Here is a 22,884-nt window from a genome sequence, read left to right on the forward strand (position 1 = left end):
GCATGTGCATAAGAAGCAGATCTAGAATCAAGACCTGTCTTGACTTTTCTTTCCCTAAACTGTAGGAGGACCCATTGTGTGTCACGCAGTGTTCTTGGTGCTGAGGAAATCATAGCAAAAACAGTAGACTAAAATCCCTGCTCTCACAGTGAGCACAGTTGCAGGGAAAGATAGACAATGATCAAGCGACAGAAGTCAGGCATAAGAGTGTGTTTTGCCAAAATCTTTGGGTGAAGTGTCATGATATTAGCATCTTTCCGAAAACCTAGTGTGTTGAATCTGGGGTTTGTCCATGAGTGCCTTTGTACTTTTCCTTCCATTTTCTGTGTGTTAGAACATTTTTATAATTAAAGAGTTGGGAAAAAATACAGTATGTTAGAGGGTGACAAATGCTATGGGGTAAAAGCAAGGAGGGGAGACAGAGAGGATTAGAGTTTTAGAAGAGTGGCCAGGGAAGGCCTGATTGAGAAAGGAAACATTTAAATGAAAGCCTAAGGGAGGGATTTCTGTGGTGGTCCAGTGATTAAGACTCAGTGCTCCCAATGCAAGGGACCTTGGTTCGATCCCTGGTCAGGGAACTAGATCCTGCATGGTTCAACTAAGACCTGAGTGCAGCCAAATAGTTCAGTTCAGTCGCTCAGTCATGTCTTACTCTTTGCAACCCCATGGACTGCAGCATGCCAGGCTTCCCTGTCCATCACAAATTCCCGGAGCTTGCTTAAACTCATGTCCAAGTAAATAATGCCAAATAAATGAATGTGTAAAACAAAAACCTGAATGAGATGAGGGAGCAAGCCCTGTAATAATCCAGGAGAGAATGTTCTAGATGGAGGGAGCAGCAAGAGCAAAGGCCTTGAGGCAGAAGTTTCCCACATTCTACAAGGTGTAGCCCCTCCCCCCAAAAAAAACACAGAACAGCAACTTGGAGGGAAAAGAGCCATCACAGAGTGAGGTGCGGACAGCCATCCCCATTGTGAGGACAGGAACCTGAGTCCACCTGGGGGTTATTCTGGAAGCTCAATGAAGAAAGTGGGATCTCTCATATTCAGAGAAATGTAAATTTAAATAAGACAATGTCATTTGCCTAGAAAATTCAGTTCAGTCGCTCAGTCGTGTCCAACTCTTTGAGACCCCCATGGACTGCAGCATGCCAGGTTTCCCTGTCCATCACCAACTCAGGGAGCTTGCTCAAACTCATGTCCATCAAGTCACTGATGCCATCCAACCATCTCATCCTCTGTTGTCCCCTTCTCCTCCCTCCTTCAATCTTTCCCAGCATCAGGGTCTTTTCCAGTGAGTCAGTTCTTCCCATCAGGTGGCCAAAGTATTGGAGCTTCAGCTTTGGCATCAGTCCTTCCAATGAATATTCAGGACTGATCTCCTTTAGGATCTCCTTGCAGTCCAAGGGACTCTCAAGAGTCTTCTCCAACACCACAGTTCAAAAGCGTCAATTCTTCGGTGCTCAGCTTTCTTTATGGTCCAACTCTCATATTCTTACATGACTACTGGAAAAACCATAGCTTTGACTAGACAGACTTTTGTTGGCAAAGTAATGTCTCTACTTTTTAATATGCTGTCTAGGTTGGTCATAGCTTTTCTTCCAAGGAGCGAACGTCTTTTAATTTCATGGCTGCAGTCACCATCTGCAGTGATTTTGGAGCCCAAGAAAATAGTCTGTCACTGTTTCCGTTGTTTCCCCATCTATCTGCCATGAAGTTATGGGACCGGATGCCATGATCTTCAGCTTTTGAATGTTGAGTTTTAAGCCAACTTTTTTATTCTCCTCTTTCACTTTCATCAACAGGCTCTTTATTTCCTCTTTGCTTTCTGCCTTAAGAGTGGTGTTATCTGCATATCTGAGGTTATTGATATTTCTCTCTACAATCTTGATTCCAGCCTGTGCTTCATCCAGCCCAGCATTTTGAATGATATACTCTGCATATAAGTTAAATAAGCAGTGTGACAATATACAGCCTTGACATACTCCTTTCCCAATTTGGAACTAGTCTGTTGTTCCATGTCCGGTTCTAACTGTTGCTTCTTGACCTGCATACAGATTTCTCAGGAGGCAGATCAGGTGGTCTGGTATTCCCATCTCTTGAATAATTTTCCACAGTTTGTTGTGATCCACACAGTCAGAGGCTTTAGCGTAGTCAATAAAGCAGTAGATGTCTTTCTGGAACTCTTGCTTTTTCGATGATCCAAGGATGTCAGCAATTTGATCTCTGGTTCCTCTGCCTTTTCTAAATCTAGCTTGAATATATGGAAGTTCTCAGTTCACAAACTGTTGCAGCTTTGCTTAAAGAATTCTGAGCATTACTTTGCTAGTGTGTGAGATGAGTGCCATTGTGCGGTAGTTTGAACATTCTTTGGCATTGCCTTTCTTTGGGATTGGAATGAAAACTGACCTTTTCCAGTCCTGTGGCCACTGCTGAGTTTTCCAAATTTGCTGGCATATTGAGTGCAGCACTTTAACAGCATCATCTTCTGGGATTTGAAATAGCTCAACAGGAATTCCATCATCTCCACTAGCTTTGTTCATAGTGATGCTTCCTGAGGCCCTCTAGATACCCCAGAGTATCTAGCAGAACTTAAAAAATGAAAACATGCTGTACTGGTGAAGTGGCATTGAAACGCTCATATTCACAGAGGTGGTGAGAGTCTATTCACTGGCATGTTCTGAGCAAGTGGCATTGCCTCTCTAAGCTTCAGTTTCCTCATCTGCACAGTGGGTACAAGAAAGACACCTCATAGCATTTGTGAGATAAAAGATCCACAGAGGAAATGTCTCATAAACAGGACAACAACAGCTATTATGATTATCTGGATTTGTTCAAAGTCATTTTTCTCTTTGTTGGCTTTCTTGGTGTCTCAGAGAGTAAAGAATCTGCAGTGTGGGAGACCTAGGTTCGATCCCTGAGTTGGGAAGATCCCCTGGAGGAGAGCGTGGCAACCCACTTCAGTATTCTTGCCTGGAGAATCTCCATGGACAGAGCAGCCTGGTGGGGGTCCATGGGGTCACAAAGAGTCGGACATGACTGAGCAACTAAGCACACACAGACAATCTGTTGCCCAGACCCAGGACCCCTGCAGACAGCAGCCCAGTGTAGGGACACCATCTGTCAGGCCTGCCCAGTTTTCTTATGATTTAACAGTAGGAGGGAAAAAGAGGGGGAGGATTCCTCCCACAGGAGGAGTGGTCCATGTGAAACAGCTCATCTCTCTCCGGCAAAGCCCAAGGTTTTTCCTGACAGGGGCAGCGGCAGAGAGGTTGGCCCCTGAGTCAGATCAACCTGAGTTCAAGTTCTTCTCTTGCCAGGGACTAGCTGTGTGATAATGGGCAAGATTCCTCACCTCTCTGGGTTTCAATTTCCTCACCTGCAACATAAGTGATGATAATACCTAACTTCTAAGATGGGGAGAAGGGGTTAAGGGGATCAGGCACACCACACCCGGCAATGGGGGGACTCCCAAAGCATTTGGTGAACCCATAAACCTGATGGGGTTGACCATTTCTGTACCACATTCCACCTCATTGGAGAAGGATACTGTAGGAAGGAGACATTGAAATTATGAAGACACTAAAATGTGATAAAAGTACAGATAATTTTTTTGATGATTGGTTTGTTTAGCAGTAGAAGAAGAGATATGCTATGGGAAAATAGATATCATGTAAATAGGTCTTAGGCATTTAGCGCAGTGTCTGGCTCAAAGGAGGCATCTCATAAGCATAATAGACATAGTAGAGTCAGAAGTAATAAGCAGTGGGACTTCCCTGGTGGTCCAGCGGCTTAGACTGCACACTCTCAATGCAGGGGGCCCGGAGTTCGATCCCTGTTCAGGGAACCAGTTCCCAGTTCCGAACTAGATCCCAAATGCCACAACTAAGACCCAGCACAGCCAAATAAATAAATATTTTAAAAAGAAGAAGAAAAAGAAGTGATAAGCAGTAGTAAGAAACTGGTACAAGGCATCTGAGGGGCTGCCCAGGTGGCTCAGTGGTAAGAAATCCGCCTGCCAGTGAAGGAGATGCAGGAGATTTGGGTTTGATCCCTAGGTCAGGAAGACCCTCTGGAGGAAGAAATGGCAATCCACTCCAGTATTCTTGCCGGGATAATTCCATGGACAGAGGAGCCTGGTGGGCTACAGTCCATTCAGTCACAAAGAGTTGGATGTGACTGAGTGAGTGAGCATACATACAATGTACACATGGAGTATGTGATGGGTGGAGGAGCCGGGACAAGATAGGTACCTGAAGGAGCTGGAAGGGATGCCTCTGCTGATCACTCCCACCAGGTAGAGGGATCCGTGGGAAATGTGGGACCTGGCCCAACTGATGGAGCCACCCTGCAAATCAAGGAAGGAAGGCCCGAGGGCCCAGGGTCAGGAGCTCATGGGGGCCTGGAAATCAAACCTCAGGGCAAGAAGGGTCTCCAGAAAACACCCAAGAAGGGAAAACTTAAAGCCAGCCCGGGTCTCCTCCGTGGCAGCCTGGCTTCTGATGGTTTATAAGGCAGGACACACTGCAGAGTTAAGTTTCATCTGAAGAAAGTTCACTGTGGTTTGAGGTTGTTGAGAAACCACTGATCTGATTCTACACTCTCACTCTGCAGGTGGGAAAGACAGGCTGGGAGGAAGGAATACCCCACTCTGGGGTAGCCAGGGGTGGTTCCGAGCTACAGCCCCTGGCTTGGGTCGAGCTTGGTTTCTGAGCTTCTGCTGTTAGGCACAGCACCCACTGTGGGCCAGGGCCCCGCCAGGACCTGCTGCAGTGCTGTTTGGTGGTTTGGACCAGGCAGGTGAGCAGAGACCAGCTGGGCCGGTTGGAGGTCTGCTGGGCCTTGCTGGCAAAGGGCGGCTCCCTCTCTAGGCACAGGCCATAAGGCTCCTTCCTGTTGACAGGAGGAGGGGTCTCCGGGCAGGGTGAGGTGCCCACTGGCTTTGCATCACTCACCTGAGGGAGAAGCAGTTTCTCAGGGAGTGTCCTAGGGGACTCCAGAGAACTCTTCTCTCTCTAACCCAGTATTTATTTACTGATCTCTTACTGAGTACTAGGCACTGCGCCCAGTGCTTCTCAGTGTGAACCCAATAAATTGTTTCATAAGCCACAGAGCAGGCACTATTATCAACAGTGAACCTAGTTTATAAAGGAGTCAGAGAGTGGTTAAGTCACTTAGTTGGTCGGCGGGGGGGGGGGGGGGTGGTGAGGCTGGGATTTGAGCCCACAGGCTGACTTGAGAGCCCCTACTTAGAACAAGCAAAGAAACAAAATCCTACTTTTTTAATTAAAACAAACATTGCAGGAACAATATCTAATTTCTATATGCTCTTCACCCAGATTCCTCAGTTGTTAATATTTTATCACATTTTATCTATAATCCACCCTCCCACTCCATTTGAGAGTAAATTGCAGACAGATGCCCCTTACCTCTGAACACGTCAGTGTCTTGTTTCTTAATATTTTGCTTATGTATTTGTTTGGCCGCTCCAGGTCTGAGTTGAAGCATATGGGATTTTTCTAAGTTGTGGCATGTGAGCTCTTAGTTGCAGCATGTATGTAGGCCCTAGTTCCCTGACCGGGGATCAAACATGGGCCCCAGCATCGAGAGTGTGGAGTCTTAGCCGCTGGACCACCAGGGAAGTCCCTATCTTGCTTTTCCCTTGAAGATGGAGCTTTCTCTTCTCTTTATTTATTTATTCATATTATATGGACTCATGGATTCTTCTCTTATTCAGCAAGTCTTAACCCATGTTTACTGTTATTTCTTCTGATGCTTAAATTGTCCCAAATTTGGCCGTTAGGGACCGCTTTAAGCCAGAGAGCTCCCACTTTTAAATATGACATTGCACCATGTCCCTTGACCTTGACCAGAGAGGGAGCCACGTCTGCAGGGAGCAGTCCCTGCTGGGTAGCTCCTGAAGCTTTGGCCCCCTAGTGCAGGCAGGCAGGAGATGGGAGAATTTAGGCTTCGTGGTGTCTAGGAGTGTTGTGCAGATCCACAGGGGGTTCATTCATTAGTCAAACACCTACTATGGCCTCAGCTTTTGAAAACTCATTGAAAATGGAGGGTAGAGAAAAAAAGACAATCACAATTGTGCTGTTTCTAAAACTGAGAACTTTGGTCCTCCAAGAGGTAATGTGAATGGCTCTCTTAGCTATGTAGATATAAGGCTAGGGAAAATTTTTGAGGGGAATACTTTGCCAGACATAGCTGCTACAACATTTGGTCACTTGGGAAGCTAGTGGGCCAACTTGCATATGAAACCCAGGCCTTTGGGAGGTAAGGGATAGCTGTCACAATCCCAGGTGGACCAACGCTCATAGGTGAGGAAGCAAAGCAAGAGCTCTGAGATCAAGGGAAGGGGGAGCCTTGCTGGTGGCCACAGAAAGACCTCCCAGTTGGGAAGGTCCTTGGTCCTTCTTGTAAAATAATGTAGGTGCTGTGATGTCCGTTTCACAGAACTGATGGCTCCTGGAGCAGCAGCAGGCACTTCAGGCAATGGAAACACCATAAGCAAAGGAAAAGAAGGAACTGGGACACCCCTCTATTTTGCCCCCAAAGCCACCTCTTTTGGGGTGGTTGAATACATCCCTGAATGTATTCATCCCTGAATACAGGCCCTGAACACATCCCCTACATTTATACTGGGCCTCACCCAGCTGGGCAGAATCCCAAATGTTTAGACCAAGAATTAGGTCTAGATTCAAACTCCCGTTCTTGTACGTCCTGGCTGGGTGACTTTAGAAAGTCACTTGACCTCTCTGAGCCTTCACTCATTTATTTCCTCAACAAGTATTTACTGAGGGCTTGCTTATGTGCCGAGCACTGCTCTAGGCAAAAGATCTGCAGTAGTCAGGAAGATAGACAAGTCTCTACCTTCATGAAACTTACAGTCTGGTTATAATAAGCAAATATATAAGCAAGATAATAACCTATGGAGATATTTGTTGTTCAATCGCTAGGTCATGTCCAACTCTTAGTGACCCCATGAACTGCATCACGCCAGGCTTCCCTGTCCTTCACTATCACCCAGAGTTTGCTCAGACTCATGTCCATTAAGTCGATAGTGCCATTCAACCATCTCATCCTCTGTTGTCCCCTTCCCCTCCTGCCCTCAAACTTCCTCAGCATCAGGGTCTTTTCTAATGAGTCGACTCTTTGCATCAAGTGGCCAAAGTACTGAAGCTTCAGCATCAGTCCTGCCAATGAATACAGGGTTGATTTCCTTTAGGACTGACTGGTTTGATCTCCTTGCCCTCCAAGGGGCTTTCAAGAGTCTTTTCCAACATCACAGTTCAAAAGCATCAATTTTTTGGTACTCAGCCTTCTTTATGGTCCGACTCTCACATCCATACATAACTACTGGAAAAACCATAGCTTTAACTAGATGGGCCCTTGTCAGCATATATTAAGCTAATATTAACATGGAGATATTAAGCTAAGATAAAAAACAAATTTCAGAGATGGTGGCTCCTTTAGCCAGGGCTGTCAGGAAAGACCTCTCTAAGGCCATGACATTTGAGCTGACCTGAAAGATGAGAAAGAGCCAGGCAGTGAACAGAAGAGGAAACAGCAAGTGCGAAGGACTTGTGGCAGGAATGAGCTTGGTGTGTTAAATGAACAGTAAAAAGGGCAGTGTGACTGGAGAGGAGCGGGGTGAGACGAGAGTGACGGAGGTGAGGCTGGGCAGAGACCCGATGGCTTAGGGCCCTGTAGACCAAAGGGAGGAGTATAGTTTATATTATAAATGCGAAGGAAAATCTTTGAGAGTGTTAAGGGTGGAAGAGTGTTAAACAAGCAGAATATGGTCTGGTGTGTGAAAAAAGCTTTTAGGGATAAAGTGAGGACGTTATCAGGAGACTGGCCGTGGTCCAGCTGAGTTAATGGTCCCTGGACCAGGTGGCAGAAATGGAGGTGGCCAGAAGTGGTCAGATGCAGGGTGGTGTTGGAGGTGGAGCCAGTGACTCATGAAGTGAGGAGAAAGGAAAGGTACGGAGCAAAGCTCCGAGGTCTGGGGTTTGAACAGCTGAGATGGAGATACTGGGTGTGTATGTTGCTGAGCTAGGGTTGATGCTCAGGAGTGGGATCTTGGCCGTGCAGGGCATGGGGGCCCCATCTGGTACCCACGTGGAGGCGCTGAGTGGGCAGTTGGATACAGTCTGGAACTCAAAAAGAAGCCGTTCCCTCTGGAAATACAAAATCTGGAGCTCCTGAGCCTACAGATGGCATTCAAAACCACGAGACTAGATGAGATCATCGAGGCAGAGGGTGTAGGTCGAAAGGAGAAGAGGCCCACGACCGCGGCTCCGGTGAGATGTCGCGTGAAAGCCCGCAGTCAGCGCTCTAACCGGGATTGAGAATCCTGAGGGGCGGGGCCTGGGGCGGGGCGGGGCCTATCCGGGGCGGAGCCGGTCGGGGGCGGGGTTGGGGAGTCGGGAGGCTGCTCTGGGGCCGGGGGGCGGCCGGGCGGTGACGTCACCGTATGACTGGGTTTTTATGAATGAAAGGAATCCTGTGAGTGAGTAATTCCGGGAAGCTCGCCTTACAACTCGGCGCGGCCCCCAGCGCTGCCCGCCCCACAACAAAACTCGGCGCGTCGCTCCGGCGATCCCGGCTCTGAGCGACCCGCGGTCGGGACCGGAGGGGGAGGCTGACCGAGGCGCGGGCCGAGGAGAGCAGCTCAGACGGCAGCGGGACCCCGTGCGTGCCAGGGACGCCAGGCGAAGCAGGAGGAGAGGCGGGTGAGGGTCGCGGGACGAGTGCGCAGGGCCAGGGGGCGGCAGGGTCTCCGCGCTCCTGGAACGTGCCTGGGGCGGGGCCCCGGGCCCGACTCAGTCGGTGCTACCGTGGATCCCTCGCCTGGACTGCTGGCTTGGGAGGGTGTCGAGGTGGGGGTGGTGGGGGGGGCGGAGGTCCTGTGAGACCGAGACGCGGCCGAAACGAACTTGGCGGGGTGCGGTGTTAATGGGCCCCTTTTGGGGGCGCGGGCCGAGAGGCGGTGAAGTCAGGCAGGAAGGGGCAGCGCGGGCTGGCGAGCGTCAGCGTCCGCCCAGGCGGGGCCGGGGGCGGTGTGTGCAAGTACGTGACTCGGTGAGAACAGTCCCTGGACCGATGCCCGCAGGCCGAGCGTGCGCGGTTTGTTTACGTCCGAGGGCGGGCGTGCGTGTGTGTTCCCTGGCCAGCGTCCTGGGTATCCTGCCCGGTGCGTGCTTGCGCCGAGTACCTTGGGGAATGTGAGTGTGTGTGTGTGTGTGTGTGTGTGTGTGGAGCCTGTATAACCAGCGGACCGTACCTCCGAAAGAGTGTGACCACAAGAATAAAAGAAGAAGCGAGAGAAATGGCCCAGTCCGTAGTCACAAGGGTCTGGGAAATCTCTCCCGGGTTGTCCCTTTCCCACCAGCCGGTGGCCGCCAGGCCCTCGCTCTCCCCGGAGTTTCCCAGGACCGCAGCCACGTGACTGCGGTGTTTGTCCCCCACCCAGAGCCGGCGCCTTCAGCCACGGGGTGGGGCAAAATATCAAAGATCCCACCGGGCTTCCCTGGGGAACAAGGTGAAGGGGCCACCCCTGGCTCCATCACCCCGGTGGGTCTGGCAACAAAGTAGGCTGGTGTCCAGGTCCTTGTCCCCAGGTTTTCTGGCTGCCTGGGGAAGACAGACCCTCCCCTCGGACTCTCCTTTATCCCGGGGGCTACCCAGCCCCTCAGTCTCAGAAGAAACAGGAAGGGCGGGGGTGGGGGGAGTGTGGAGGGCCGGGAACACGGCAAAGGTTGGAGGTAGGAAGGGATATCAGGCTTCCTCTCCCTGGTGGCTACTCCTCTGGCTGGTCTGGGTTCTAGAGGCTGTACCTGCTGGATCAGGAAGGGTGAGAACCCAAGGTTGGGGTGGGGCTGGTTTCTGCCCTTCTGGTGGTTTCAGTTTACAAGTGGGGCTAATCAGACAGAGCTATCGATGACTGGACTTGAGGAGCTAGTTGAAGACTTGGGCCAGACTTGGTTAACAGGCAGCGGGACTACTTGTCTTGGTGCAGGAGGGGTTACTGTGAGAAGGCGCCTCACCCTGCCCTGCTCCTCCATCAATGCCCTGCTGAGGGATGTTGAGGGCTGGGCTGGGGCTTAGGGCTTCCTTGGTCCTATTCTGCCCTCTCTTCCTCCCACCCACAGGGCTACAGGATCATGGGGTGTGTGGGGGGAGGGCATTGAGCTGGACCAGATAATCTTTTAACTTTGGATCTCTGAGCTGCTACCACAGCTGGTAACTTCTGAGTCCCCATCTGTAGCAGCAGCTAGGCAACATTCAAGGTGGTAGAAGGGCAGTGGGCTGGTGGGGGTGTGACAGCCTCCACATACAGCCTAATTTCCAGGGGAACCATGCAAGAGAAAACAGAGCCAACAGCCCCAGGCGGAGGCCAGGGTTGTCCAGGAATATGTGGAATATGTAAGGGAGGTAGCCACCAGGAGCACAGGAATCAGGCAGGCAGATCTTCAAAACTGGGCAGGAAACATCCCTGAGCAGGGCTAGGGATCAGGGAACAGGAGGAAGTGGCTGACTGACTCAGTCATAGATGGAAAGCTAGTACCGAAAGGTTTAACCTCCCACTGAATCACCCCTGGACCTTCAGTAGGGCCCAGGACCCAGTGAGGGCTCCCTTGGCCCCTGTGCCTCCCTCAGTCCTAATACTTTTAGCCTGCGTTGCCATGGAGCCCACCAAGGACTAGATGCTGGGGATAAGATAGTGAACAAATCAGATCCAGAGCTGCCCTCTGGGAGCTTACAGTCAAGGAAGGAAGACAAAGTTGAGGAAAGAGCCACTAAACTTAATGCAAAACCACAGCTGAGATAGGTGGTACGAGGAGGAAGTCACTGTGATTACAAAGTACATAACACAGTTCTGACTTAGCCAGGGTAATCAAGGAAGGCTTCCCTGGGGAGATGACAGTCAGCCAGAATGTCAGATCAAGTGATAATCATCTGTGAAGACCTCAAGGGCAGGGGCTTTGATTCAGCTTTGGTCCTTCAGGGTGCAGCACCACACCTGGGACCTAGAAGGTAGGTGCTTCTTGGGTGTTTGCTGATTGAATGAATGAATGAGCCCTGGGTCAGTGTCCTGGTAAAACTTCACAACACCTAGAGAAAAAGGCATGGGAGCCCCAGGCAAACAAGAACTCCTGGGCACGGGCTGTAAGATTCTTGAAGCAGTTTCTCCAAAACAAGCAGATCCTGCAGGGCTCAAGTGACATCTTCTCTTACACACATGCACCCCGTGTGTCCCTTTGGGGAATGTGTGGGGATGGTAAGAGTTTGTTGTCTGCTCATTCATTTGTGGTCAGCATGGGGATCCTGGAAGAGTGTGGGGAGAGAACATGGTGGTGGCCAGAAGGGCCTACCACGTGGGCTAGAGGGGAGGCTGGCATCATAGGGTTATGAAATGGGCCGAACATGGTCAGGTTGGTAGGTTTGTGTCAGTAATGATCCCTCTGACAGGGAGGAGAGCTGGTGGGGTCAGAGGTGGAGGCAGAGAGCAGGTGGTTTTTGTCTCGGTGCAGCTGAAAGAGGAAATGCTTAAGGGTTAGGCATGGAGCAGAGGGAGAGTCAAGGCTGATAGTCTCTGAGTTTGTGTTCTTAGGCCCCTGCCCCCAGGAAGTCTTCCCTGATTTCCCTTACCTTGCTCCAGGGCCTCTACTCTGCTGGTGGTCTTGGGAGTTCCATTCCAGGCCAGAATCTGACTCTCTAAACTTTGACATTGTCAGCGCTAGGAGGTACCTTAGGCTTGGTGGTTTGGCGTGTTGGGCCCAGAGAGAGGGAGTGGTGTACCTGAAGTCACACAGCAAGTGTTAGTGGGTGGCAGACCCCCAGGCTCATACTTCCCTGTGGTGCCGGGTTCTCCCAGCTCTGCTCCCCTTCCAACAGGGAGGAGGCTCCACCAGTGCTGGCTGCCAAGGCCCAGGAAAACACATTTTTTCCTTCTGTCCTCACAGAGGAAGCAAAATGGCTCAGCAGCCAGAGGAGCCCATGCCAGCGGGTAGGCCGTCTCCAGGATGCCTCTGAGTGTACTAGGGGGGCAGGGGCGTGGCTGCTGACTGGGCAATGCAGCTGTCAATCCCCTAAGCCACGCCTCCAGGGAATGTTAGGAACCTGCAGACCCTGGAGGTCAGTGCTGCTGGCCTCAGGAAGGGAAGAAGCAGGGATAGGGGGATAAGGAGTATTCAGTTCAGTTCGGTTCAGTCGCTTAGTCGTGTCCAACTCTTATCCTTCAGAGAGAGGAGTATAGTGGCTGGCTTTGAAGAAAGAGCCCTGAGCTGGGGACTCCAGGGTTCCAATCCACCATTGCCACCAAACAGCTGCTTGGTTGCTTCAGTTACAGAACAATGAGGTTGCATCAGCTGCTGTCTCAAGTCCAAGGTCTACCAGACTGGCCAAGGCTGCCTGGTGGAGGACCCCGGCCCCTTGGTTGACAGCCCAGCAGCCCCTGGTCTGAAGTTGGAGTGCTAAAAGTCTGAGGTGTGACCTTCTTGTGACTTTCCCTCTGTGACTGCCTGGCTCTGCTGAGCTAGGACGTTCCTGGGCAAACATGGGTGCCTCAGCTGACATGTAGCATGTGCTTGAGGGGCTGAGGCTAAGACAGGAGGAGAAAGAGGAAAGGAGACAAGAACAGGTTCAAAGCCTCCCTGGGGTCCCAAAGTACCTAGAATTGCAGAGAGGATGGGACCTTCAGCCATTATCTAGTATAGGGGATGGCCAGCAGTTTCCTCTTTGGCCTACTCTGGAGGGCTGTGTTGAGGAGGATTCTGAGGTTATGTCCAAGCTCAGTGGAAAACAGCGCTGTGTTGAGAAAGATTCAGGAACTGTGTCCAACCTCAGTGAGAGCAAGTGCGGTAATTGATTATTGATGTCCGTGTTAGGAGTAGAGGGAGGAATGTGGGGAGATAAACCAACCATTTGCCACTTCTGATCTTTCTAAGCCTCTTGTTTTTACACACAAACACTATGATGATTGTCCCCACTTTGAGAGGAAACCAAGGTCCAGAGAGGAAAAATGCCTTGTCCTAGGGGCCATGCCTCCAGAGTTCTGCATCGGTCAGCCACCACATATTGCTCAGCACCCAGCAGGCTCTTAGATCACCTCTCCCATCAGGCTCTCTGTGTAGCCCAGACTGCCTGGGCATCACATAACACCCCAGCCCCCTAAACAGCCAGCCAGGAGGCCTGGATATCTGGGTGACACTTGCAGGCCCAACATAGATCCTGGCACATCAGAGCTGGGTAGCCTTGGAGCCCGGCGAGTGCTTCTGTTTACAGGGGTGGGGAAACAGGGCCCAGAGAGGGTGCCCTGTGAGGACCTCACTGCGAGGAGACATGTGGTTCCATGTGGCCTCAGACCCAGGCTTTATCCGCCGTTAGCTGTGTGACCCTGGGCTACTCTATTGACTTTTCTGGCCATTACCTCACAGGGTTGTTGGGAGAACTGGCATGCTGATGGTGTGAAGGCAATCAGGATTCAGTCCTGGGACTTTTACAGGTGTTCAGAATTCCTCCTGACTTAGGAGAAGGCAGCCATTCACCTGCTGTGTGACTTCAGGCAAGAGGGGCCCCTCTCTGGTCTCCACCTCCCCTTGGGTGAAGTGAGGAGGCAGGGGCCAGACAGTCTGTAAGAGCCTTTCCTGTGTGACCCTGGCCAGCCAGGAGACACCAAGTCAAAGCGATGTCCCAGGAATTGCTACAGGCCCAACCCCTCCTGGACAGACTCAGCAATTCTAATAACCCCCCAGGTGCTCACTGACCTCTTTCTTTGCAACATTTGGTTCCATCAAAACCCTATGAGATAGGTATTGTTCACAACCTACAGATGGGAAAGTGGAGACCCAGAGGGGAGGAGTGGCTTGCCCACAGTCACACAGCCTGAAGAAAACAGAGATGCGACTCAAACCAGGCTTGACCCTTAATCCACTGTTCCTTTCCTTGTTTCCTATACCCTCCCTGGGAGCCAGTTAGGAAGACAGAATCCCTTTGTCTCCCTCCCATCCTCCTGGTATCTGTGTGCCATCCCTGCCATGCAGAAGCAGATAGAAAGGAGAAAGAATTGGAGGCAGGGCCAAGAGGTTTTTCTCTTGACCGTCTGCAGCAGATTTGGGCTTGGCACGAGGTTCAGACCTTGACAAGCTGGATGAAAGTGTCATAGGCCACCAATCCACACCTCACCAGTGCCTGCTCCCTGCCAGCCCCTGTGCTGGCAGCCTCACACCCAGAGCTGTGTGCGCCTGGTTCTTGGCTGTGGAGGTCCCTGTCTGGTGGGGAGTCAAGGAAACAGACCGTTACAACATAGGGTAGAACTGCTGGGGTGGGCGGTGCTGAAAAAGTCCCAGGAGCCTGGGAGGCCTTCCTGGAGGAGGGGATGTCCATGCTCAGGACAGAAGGCTGAATAGTAGGAGTCTGCCAAATAAAGTGGGAGTGGGAGGAGAAGTGTCACAAGGTTTGGCGTGACCCAAAGGCAAGAAAGCATGGGGTGAGAGGAAGTGAAAGAAATTCCTTGTGGCCGGAGGGCAGAATCGAGGCAGGCAGTAGTGTGAAAGGAACCTGGGGGTTAGTAAACGGGGTTATATGATATGGTACAAGGGATGTTTTAGCCAGTTTTAGCCTCTCTGAGGAGAAGGCAATGGCACCCCACTCCAATACTCTTGCCTGGAAAATCCCATGGACGGAGGAGCCTGGTAGGCTGCAGTCCTTGGGGTTGCTAAGAGTCAGGCATGACTGAGCGACTTCACTTTCACTTTTCACTTTCATGCATTGGAGAAGGAAATGGCAACCCGCTCCAGTGTTCTTGCCTGGAGAATCCCAGGGACGGGGGAGCCTGGTGGGCTGCCGTCTATGGGGTCGCACAGAGTCGGACACAACTGAAGCGACTTAGCAGCAGCCTCTCTGAAGAGGTAGCACTGAGCAAAGATCTAAATAAGTCTTTGGGGAGATAAAAGGAAGAGAAAAGTAAAGAGAACCACAAGTGCAAAGGCCCTGAGGCTGGAATGAACCATTCAGTGGGGCCACTGTAGCTGGACCACTGGGGCCAAGGGAAGTGGTATGAGATGAATTCTAAGATAGCAGGGCCCTTGAATGCGAAGATAGTAGTGTTTGGATTTTATTCCAAGTGGGAGAAAAACTGACCTTGGTCTCCTCTCTCCCCTAGGTCTTAGCCCAGAGGGTAACTTCTGCAAACATGTCTGTGGATCCCTTATCCAGCAAAGCGCTGAAGGTGAGAAGGCAGCCCTTATTGTCTCCTGTCCTCCCCTCCCTCCCTGCCCAGGCTGAGCTCCCATCCCAGCTTCCCCTTCAGTTCCTAGAATCCCCAAGAGGGGCTCAGCAGACATCAGGCATTCATGAAGCCATTCATGGGCCTTTCCAGGCCCCACCTGGCTGGGAACCAGCAGGCCTGGGATCTGCCATAGGCTGTGTGCCCCAGGGTAGGTCACTTCCCTCTCTAGACCTACTTTCCCATGAAGACAATGTCCACGGAACGGCTGGACTTTAAAGGTGCTTTCTTGGGTTTTTCTGGCTGAGTCCCCGCCGAGTCGCTGGGTTAGAATCCGGACTGAGCTCTAGGGTGGCTCCTTTTGTATCCAGATCCCGGTCTCACCCGGTTTCCCCTCTGGGGATTCCTGCTCCCCTTCGGAGTCTTGGAGCAAGTCCAGCCACCAGCTCAGTGTCCCTGGCGTGGAATGGGGAACACTAGCGGTGGAGGGGAAGCTGACCCCAGCACCTGCTGCGCGCCGGGTCCAGAGCTCAGGGCCCGCAGGGTAGAGTGTGACCCTGAGCCTCAGTTTCCCCACGCGCCCATGCCCGCAGATCAAGCGTGAGCTGAGTGAAAACACGCCGCACCTGTCGGACGAAGCGCTGATGGGGCTGTCTGTGCGCGAGCTGAACCGGCACCTGCGAGGGCTCTCGGCCGAGGAGGTGACGCGGCTCAAGCAGCGGCGCCGCACACTCAAGAACCGCGGCTACGCGGCCAGCTGCCGCGTGAAGCGCGTGTGCCAGAAGGAGGAGCTGCAGAAGCAGAAGTCGGAGCTGGAGCGCGAGGTGGACAAGCTGGCGCGCGAGAACGCCGCCATGCGCTTGGAGCTCGACGCGCTGCGCGGCAAGTGCGAGGCGCTGCAGGGCTTCGCGCGCTCGGTGGCCGCCGCCCGCGGGCCCGCGGCGCTGGTGGCGCCGGCCAGCGTCATCACCATCGTCAAGTCCGCCCCGAGCCCCGGCCCGGGCCCCGCCCCTGGGCCGGGCCCCGCCCCCGGCCCCGCCCCCGCCGCCTGCTCCTAGTGCTCGCCGAGACCCGCCGGTTCCACCCACGCCCATTCCCCAAACCACGCCCCTCCGACCCCAGCTGCCATCCTTAAGTGCCTAAGCGCCGCCTCTGTCTCCAAGTGCCATTTCTCTGCAGCCACCAGCTCCCTCTGTGGTGAACACACGTTCCCTCCCCAGATCCTGTCTTCCTCGTGCGGTCTCTGAAACTGGGACCTAACGGCCCCTGGGAGGGGCAACTTTGGTGAGATAGGAAGTCGGGTGAGGTCGAGGTCTGGCGTTTCCTAAAAACTTCAGCCTTCTTAGTTTGGGAGGATGGGATACAAAGCTGATTAGAGAAGGGCCATCGAGGGGAAGATGGCCACCCCTCATTTTGTAACTGTTTGCTCAGATCGTGCCATCGGCCCGTCCCCACCCTCCAGGATACAAGACTAGACTTGACCCCGCATGCCTCTGGTAGGATTGTCCAGCTGGGAAGTTGATGTTCCCGCCTCTGCTTTGGGCCTGGATGCCTGGCCCTCCAGAGCTGGAAGATTCATTAGAAATCTCCTAGTGAAGCCCATTTCACAGATGGGGAAACAGGCCTCCAGCGGACCCGACAATGCCCAAGGCCACATATGCTTAGCGGTTAAGCTGGAACCATGTCTTTCCACTGCTGCCCTGAGAGTCCAGCCGTGGTTGTCAGGGGGGACAGTGGTCGGGGCCTGAAAAGGTGATGCAAGGGCCTCCGTGGTCTGGGAGGTAGCTCTCTGTGAGTCAGGTGAAGAGAAGTAGAGGGAAAGAGAAGGTGATACAGATGGGAGAGAGGGAAGGAGCTGGCCTGACTCTGTCCTGGGCTCTCCCTGGACCCAGGGAGCTGGCCAGAGAGAAAGGGGACAAAGGAAGTGACCACAGAGGCAGGTGGGGAGATGAGAAGACAGATCCTACAGTTCTGAACCTTGGGATAGGGGTCATTAAAAAGGGAAGGGTCCTACCTGTCCATCCTATTGGGTGGGGGTGGGTCACTGCCATTGACTGCTATTCTCCTGGGAAGTCTGGCCCCAGCCCCTCCCCTTTCCCTATTAGACAGCTGCCCCTTCCTGCTGTTTATTTATTGCACGAATCTAAGTTATTCTCCCCAGCCAGAGGCCTAGCGCCCACTGCCTGGGAAATGTGGCGTGTAGTCCTGAGCTGTACTTTATATTTTATATCTGCAAATAAAACACATTTTATCTTATACTTAGGGAAAGCCGGATAGCAAAACAACCAAAAAATGTGTTTTAAAAGAAAAGTGCCCGGCCCCCAGAATTTATTTATTTTTCTGACTTACAGTAAGCGAGTTATCCGCCTTCTGTATTTTGTAGACTTCCTGAATAAAGTCAAGTTCTCTTTTTCCACAGTTTAGAAGTACGTGTCCTGGTTTATGTGTGTTTTTTTTTTTTTTTTTTTGCGGGGGTGGGTTCTGAATGAGGGCCCCAATATGAATTCTGCTTTCAGTCCCATGCAGAACCCTCTGCTGGGTAGGAGGGTTTCCTCCAATTCGCAGATGAAGAAACTGTGACCCATCACTAAATCTAGCACCTGGGCTTGCACTGGGGTAGGGTGGGTTGGTGGGGGTGAAGGGGGATGTAGGGTGGAGGTGGGAACCAGACAGGGTTTTGTCCTTCCATCTGGGTGCCTGGAGCCAGGGAGCCTCCCTGGGGAAGGCAAAGCCAGGCGAACAATGAAATGTAGGGTTAAATTCCCTGGGCATCCCGTCAGCAAATAAACAGTCCCACCCAGAGAGGAAAATTCCCCAATTTAAGAGGAATTGCACTTTCACATTGAGGTCTGACTTTCTACAGCCAAGTAAAAAATATTTTCCTCATGTTCCGGAAAGGCACAGGGAGGCAGAGAGAGAAGTGACTTCCTCCGCCCCAGCCTGCAGGCCTAGAATGCAACCCTGGGTCTCATCCTAGGCCCCAAACTCCCCGCTGTTGTTGCCGTCCAGTCACTGAGTAGTGCCGACGTTTTGTGACCCCACGGACTTCAGCATGCCAGACTTCTTTGTTAATTTAATCCGACCTGCCAGCGCTTCTGGGGCACCCTGGGAAGGAGTGTTCTGTGGTTCAGGGGTCAGGGAAATAGGGGTGTGTTTTTCTCTAGCTGTATGACCTTCGATGGCTTATGTCACCGCTTGCAGCCTCAGTTTACCCATCTGTACAACTCAAGAAGTGTAAGGTCGTACGTGGGGATGCCAGGGGCTGCAAGCTTCCACAGGCAGAGTGAACGCTTACCCCAGAGCACCTGATGGCCAGGAGGAGGAGTTCCATGAGGCTGGGTATGGAGGGATGGCCGGGCTAGAAGGATGCTTCTGGAGAGGACCTGAAAGCTGGGAAACGGCCCACAGGCCCACAGGCCCACAGGCCCTTCTGCCCTCTCAGGCTGGGGTCCAGGATCCTGATGCCGAGACACAGAGCCCAAGCCCGTGGAAAGGACAGCAGGAAGGCATGCAGGGACCGAGTGGAGGGTGGCGGCTGGGAATTTCCCCGCCCGCGCCACATTCCTGAGCGCCCCGTCAGCCGGGCCAGGCCACAGAGGGCATGCAGAGGCGGCAGGGAGGTGCCAGGTGTCCGGCACATGCCCACTGCAGGGCAGGCCGTGCTCCAGGCCTCCTGCCCCAGGTCCCAGGGTGGAGGCATGACGATGGACTAGGAGGCATGAGGATCACAGGAAATTCTTTAAACCCCAGGGAGACACCTGCAGGAATGGGGCTGCTGGAGGGTGCACCCCGTTTAGCTGGTAGACTGAAGCCAGCACGAGGCACCAACCCGCCCGCTGCTGGGTGTCGAGGTGGTGGACCTAGTGACCAATGTCCCACTGGCCAGAAGAGGGGGAGACACTCTGGGGACCTGGACCCCAATTTCAGTCTGGCAATGTGACCCCCCCACCACTTATACCTGCAACTCGGACAGAAGAGGGTTTTCTAGGACACCTTTGAACCCACAACCACTAAACCCATCCCCAAACACACATACACGGGAGCTGGGGGAAAAGAAAATCTCACCCACCAGCAGAGAAGATTTCAATACAAGCTATATTATCTCATATATATATTTCTTTCTCACTGTATTTGCTCACTTCTGTCACGCATTTAAAATGTCACAGAGACCAAAATAGAGCGGCTTTCTGGTGGAACTCATGGCAGTCATACACGAGATACAAAACTAGGGGACTCTGTCTTCTCATACATCATACAATTAATTTTTCAAGTATTTTTTATGTACAAAGAGCTACTCTATTGGGAAAAAAAAATAAAAATAAAAAATAAAAAGACAAGGTAGGTTACACATCCTAGGAAGGAGGGGTGGAGTGGTTGGGCACGCGTTCCCCGCCCCCATCTCCCCGAGGGCTGCTAGCTCCCTGCCATGGGGCACCTCCCGTCCACCTTGCAAGTGGCCAGGGGCCAGAGCAGGCAAAGACGGGGGTGGGGGACAGGGAGTCAACAGCCCACTTTGGCCTGGAAGGAGAATCAAATTTATGAAAGCAAATGACAGGGGCAGCCCAGAGGTTCTCCGTGGACAGCCCGCACCTACCCGCTGCCTTCCTGCACAGCTTGGTACCAGCTGGCCAGGCCCATCCAACAGGGGCCCACAAGCTGGCCTCTGTGCCCCTCAACCCCAGTGCTGGCTTGGTCACCAAAAGAGGCCGGGGAAGACTCCTGGGATGGAACCCCCTGCCCGACCTTGGCATGGTTCAGTCCAGGAGTGGCCAAAAGGTAAAGAGATGCCAAGGTCCCTCAGGGCTGGGCCCCCTTCCCCTTCCCCTCCTCCAGGCTGGTGCAGCCCACACCCGCGTGCTCTCTGGGTTTCATGTGACAGGAACTCCTGCCTGAATGAACATGCATTGTGTCCCATTATCATGAGGCTCCTCCAAAGACAGTGGCCAGTGGAAGCCCGGCCTGCCTGGGGGCTCTGGCCCTGGGAGGCTCCATGCACGTGGGCGTGGAGGTGGGTGAAGGGAGGGGGACTGGTGGTCCTGGCCACCCCTGAAGCCTGTCCAAGGGTACTTGGCCCTGCACTACAGGATCCACTGAGTGCCAGCAGCTTAACAGGGAGCCCCCCAGGGAGTGTCTGGGCCAGACTGACGGCCGGGGGCAGGGGCAGTGGGGGTGGGGGGCTTTCATATGTGACTAAGGCACAGAAGAGATGGGCTGTGGGGCCAGATGAGGCAGGACACCAGGTCCTGTGTGGATATGGGGCCAAAGAGAGGAGTCCCCCAACTCTGGGCTCCCCGCCGCATGCCCCACCCCTCCCGCCTGCACTGCTCCTCCTCCGGAAGCTGGTCTGCAATGCAGAAACCAGGCCCTCCCTGTGAAACAGGAGCAAGGAGCCCCAGGGAGAGACGAGGATCCAGCAGGGGAAGGAGGGCTGGGAGCCCCTGACCCTTTGAGTAGCTTGGATGCAAGGGCTCTGCTCAAGATGCTCTCAAGAAGGACCCCTCGTGGGAGGGCAGTGTGGACTGCTGGCTCCTCAGCAGGCCCAGGGGAAGGGGCATGAGGCAGGCAGATGGGGCGGCCCCGGAGGACACCCAGGCGCCCTCCAAGGGGGGTACCCATGGCTCTTGGTGTCTGGCTCTGATCCCTGCAGCATGCCAGGCAGGCCTGGGTCGGGAGGAGGGTCTGCAGAGAGCATCTGTGCCCCCTCCTCCTGCCCAGGTGAGGCTAATCTAGCATGGGACCAGGGGGGCAGGGTTGGGAGCAGGCAGGAGCCCCGGGGAGAGAGTATTGCACGGTCTTTGGGGGAGGGGTTTACGTCTGGGGGAGGAGGGTGAGGGGCTGAGAAGGTGGCAGCCGCTGGTCCACAACACAAGCATCGGGGCTTGGGCATGGCTGGTCCTCACAGGACGAGCTGCAGGGGCACGGGGAGTTGCTCCCACCATCCTCTCCCCATGGTCCAGGCGGTAGAGCCGTGGCCTTGTATAAATATTCCTGAAGGCTCCTGGGTGAGCCTGGGCCGTACCCTGGGCAGACGGCGGCGTCGGGTTGTTCCTCTTGAAGCGATATGTGAGTGTTTCTGGTCCAATAAATTAAAGGGTGATGCCAAGGCTGTGCCACCCGGCCTCCCCGCCTAGAGGTGAGGCCGGAGGCAGGGCACACCCTGCCCTGGGCCAAGGGGCCAGTCCTTCCCCCGCCAGCAGCAGCCACCCCTAGAACTCATCGTCGGAGCTGAGCAGGAGCGTCTTCTCGTTGTCGCGGGCGCCGCTGAGGCTGTGGGAACGAGAGAGGCCGTGGGCGCCCCCGCGCCAGGTGGGCCCGGGCTCCAGGGTGGACTGCTGCGTGTACTGCTGGTAGGCAGGCGAGAAGTTGTGGATGGCATCCTGCACAATGTCGTGGGGGTTCATGGTCTCCTTGAGGCTGCTGGAGATGCTCTTCATGGGGGCACAGCGGCCTGCAGGGAGGAGGCGGGAGGTAGGGTGAGGGGTTTGGGCAGCAGGGTAAGGCAGCTGGGCCCCTGCCCCTGGTCCCAAGTGTGTGTCATCTAACCAACCCCTCTTGGGACAGAGAACAGGGTCCTGGCGACGAGAAGGGACGAGCAAAGGAACGGCTCCTTTGGCTGCAGTGCACCTCTAAGGGAGATAGGGGTTGCGGGGGGTAGCCTCGGAGTGGGGAAGGGAGCTGGGGTGGAGACTGGGGTGCTGCAGGCATGAACCCAAGGACCCCAGGGAGTTGCGGGACAGGGTCCAGGCCTGTGGGATGCTCCCCTTCACTCTGGAGAGACCAAGGGCCCGCTCCACCCAAACAGGCCAACGGGGGCCTGGACCCACAGCAGAGCAGACATCCTGGCTCCGGCAGGGGGGGCCCTGCCTTGAGGTGCTTGATTGCTCAGTCATGTCTGACTCTTGGAGACCCCACGGACTGCAGCCTGCCAAGCGCCTCTGTCCATGGGATTTCCCAGGCAAGATTACTGGAGTGGGTGGCCATTTCCTTCACCAGGGGATCTGCCTGACCCAGGGATCGAATCTGCAGCTCTTATTTCTCCTGCACTGGCAGGCGGGTTCTTTATTTCTTCCTCCTAATTCCCTAACATACTGTCCTCAAGGGCTCAGGGAGGGAGCAGGGGCAGAGATGGCCCAGGCCCCCAACTGAGACGTAGGGGGCGAGCCCCACTCTGGCCTCAGTCTTCAGACCCAAATCCGCGTGCCCTTTCCCCCTTGGCATTCTTTGCCACAGAACAGAACCAAATGCCCCAATTCCCCATCAACGAGCACTGTGCCCTCAGAATGCACAGGGCATGTTTCAGAACAATGAGAGAGGATGAAGCAGGCAAGCTCTACGGAGGGCAGCCCTTGGCAGGCGCTCTCCGCGCCCCAGGGGTGCTTGTGCGGGAGGAGACGGGGACACAGAGAAGGAGCTAGGGAGAGACTCATGCTGATGACAGGAGTGGCGTGCAGGACAGACGTACAGACTGAGTGGAACCTACCGTAAGGGCCGTATGTCGGCACTGCCCGAGGCCAAACCCGGGGCAAAAGCAGGGCAGGGGGAGAGGGAGGGGAGCCAGAGAAACAGAAGACAAGAGACAGCTGAGTGAACACCTCATGCCCATCACCAAGGCGGGCACCTCACCGCGTACGCTGCCTGCCCCAC

General features: G+C 53.8%; 2 protein-coding genes across 6 annotated transcripts in view; one reads left to right on the forward strand and one right to left on the reverse strand.

The window, feature by feature from the left end:
* Positions 1 to 8,522: 8,522 nt before the first annotated feature.
* Positions 8,523 to 17,658, forward strand: MAFF (MAF bZIP transcription factor F). 3 transcript variants are annotated; one of them, XM_027968105.3, is made up of 3 exons: positions 8,523 to 8,743; positions 15,178 to 15,243; positions 15,834 to 17,658. In XM_027968105.3, the coding sequence occupies exons 2-3, from the start codon at positions 15,208 to 15,210 to the stop codon at positions 16,296 to 16,298; spliced, it is 501 nt and encodes a 166-aa protein (XP_027823906.1). In that variant the 5' UTR covers positions 8,523 to 8,743; positions 15,178 to 15,207; the 3' UTR covers positions 16,299 to 17,658. The 3 variants fall into 3 exon arrangements, with proteins under 3 accessions (XP_027823906.1, XP_042103657.1, XP_042103658.1); XM_042247723.2 differs by having other exon boundaries at positions 8,523 to 8,739; XM_042247724.2 differs by lacking the exon at positions 8,523 to 8,743 and adding an exon at positions 9,418 to 11,048.
* A 1,658-nt stretch (positions 17,659 to 19,316) lies between these two features.
* The window catches only part of TMEM184B (transmembrane protein 184B), a 51,038-nt gene continuing 47,470 nt past the window's right edge, over positions 19,317 to 22,884 (reverse strand). For all 3 annotated transcript variants that reach the window (XM_027968106.3, XM_004006989.6, XM_060413554.1), the window contains exon 9: positions 19,317 to 21,688. In XM_027968106.3, the coding sequence (XP_027823907.1) occupies positions 21,447 to 21,688 (242 nt within the window). In that variant the 3' untranslated portion in view covers positions 19,317 to 21,446. The remainder of the gene's footprint in view (positions 21,689 to 22,884) is intronic.

The sequence above is a fragment of the Ovis aries genome, chromosome 3 (genome assembly GCF_016772045.2).
Source record: "Ovis aries strain OAR_USU_Benz2616 breed Rambouillet chromosome 3, ARS-UI_Ramb_v3.0, whole genome shotgun sequence".
Classification (NCBI taxonomy): domain Eukaryota; kingdom Metazoa; phylum Chordata; class Mammalia; order Artiodactyla; family Bovidae; genus Ovis; species Ovis aries.

Excerpts from the sequence above, each read along its gene's own strand:
- MAFF (XM_027968105.3), top strand. The coding sequence starts at position 15,208 with ATGTCTGTGGATCCCTTATCCAGCAAAGCGCTGAAG. Across the intron at positions 15,244-15,833 it reads TATCCAGCAAAGCGCTGAAG|ATCAAGCGTGAGCTGAGTGA; the intron begins GTGAGAAGGCAG and ends CCATGCCCGCAG.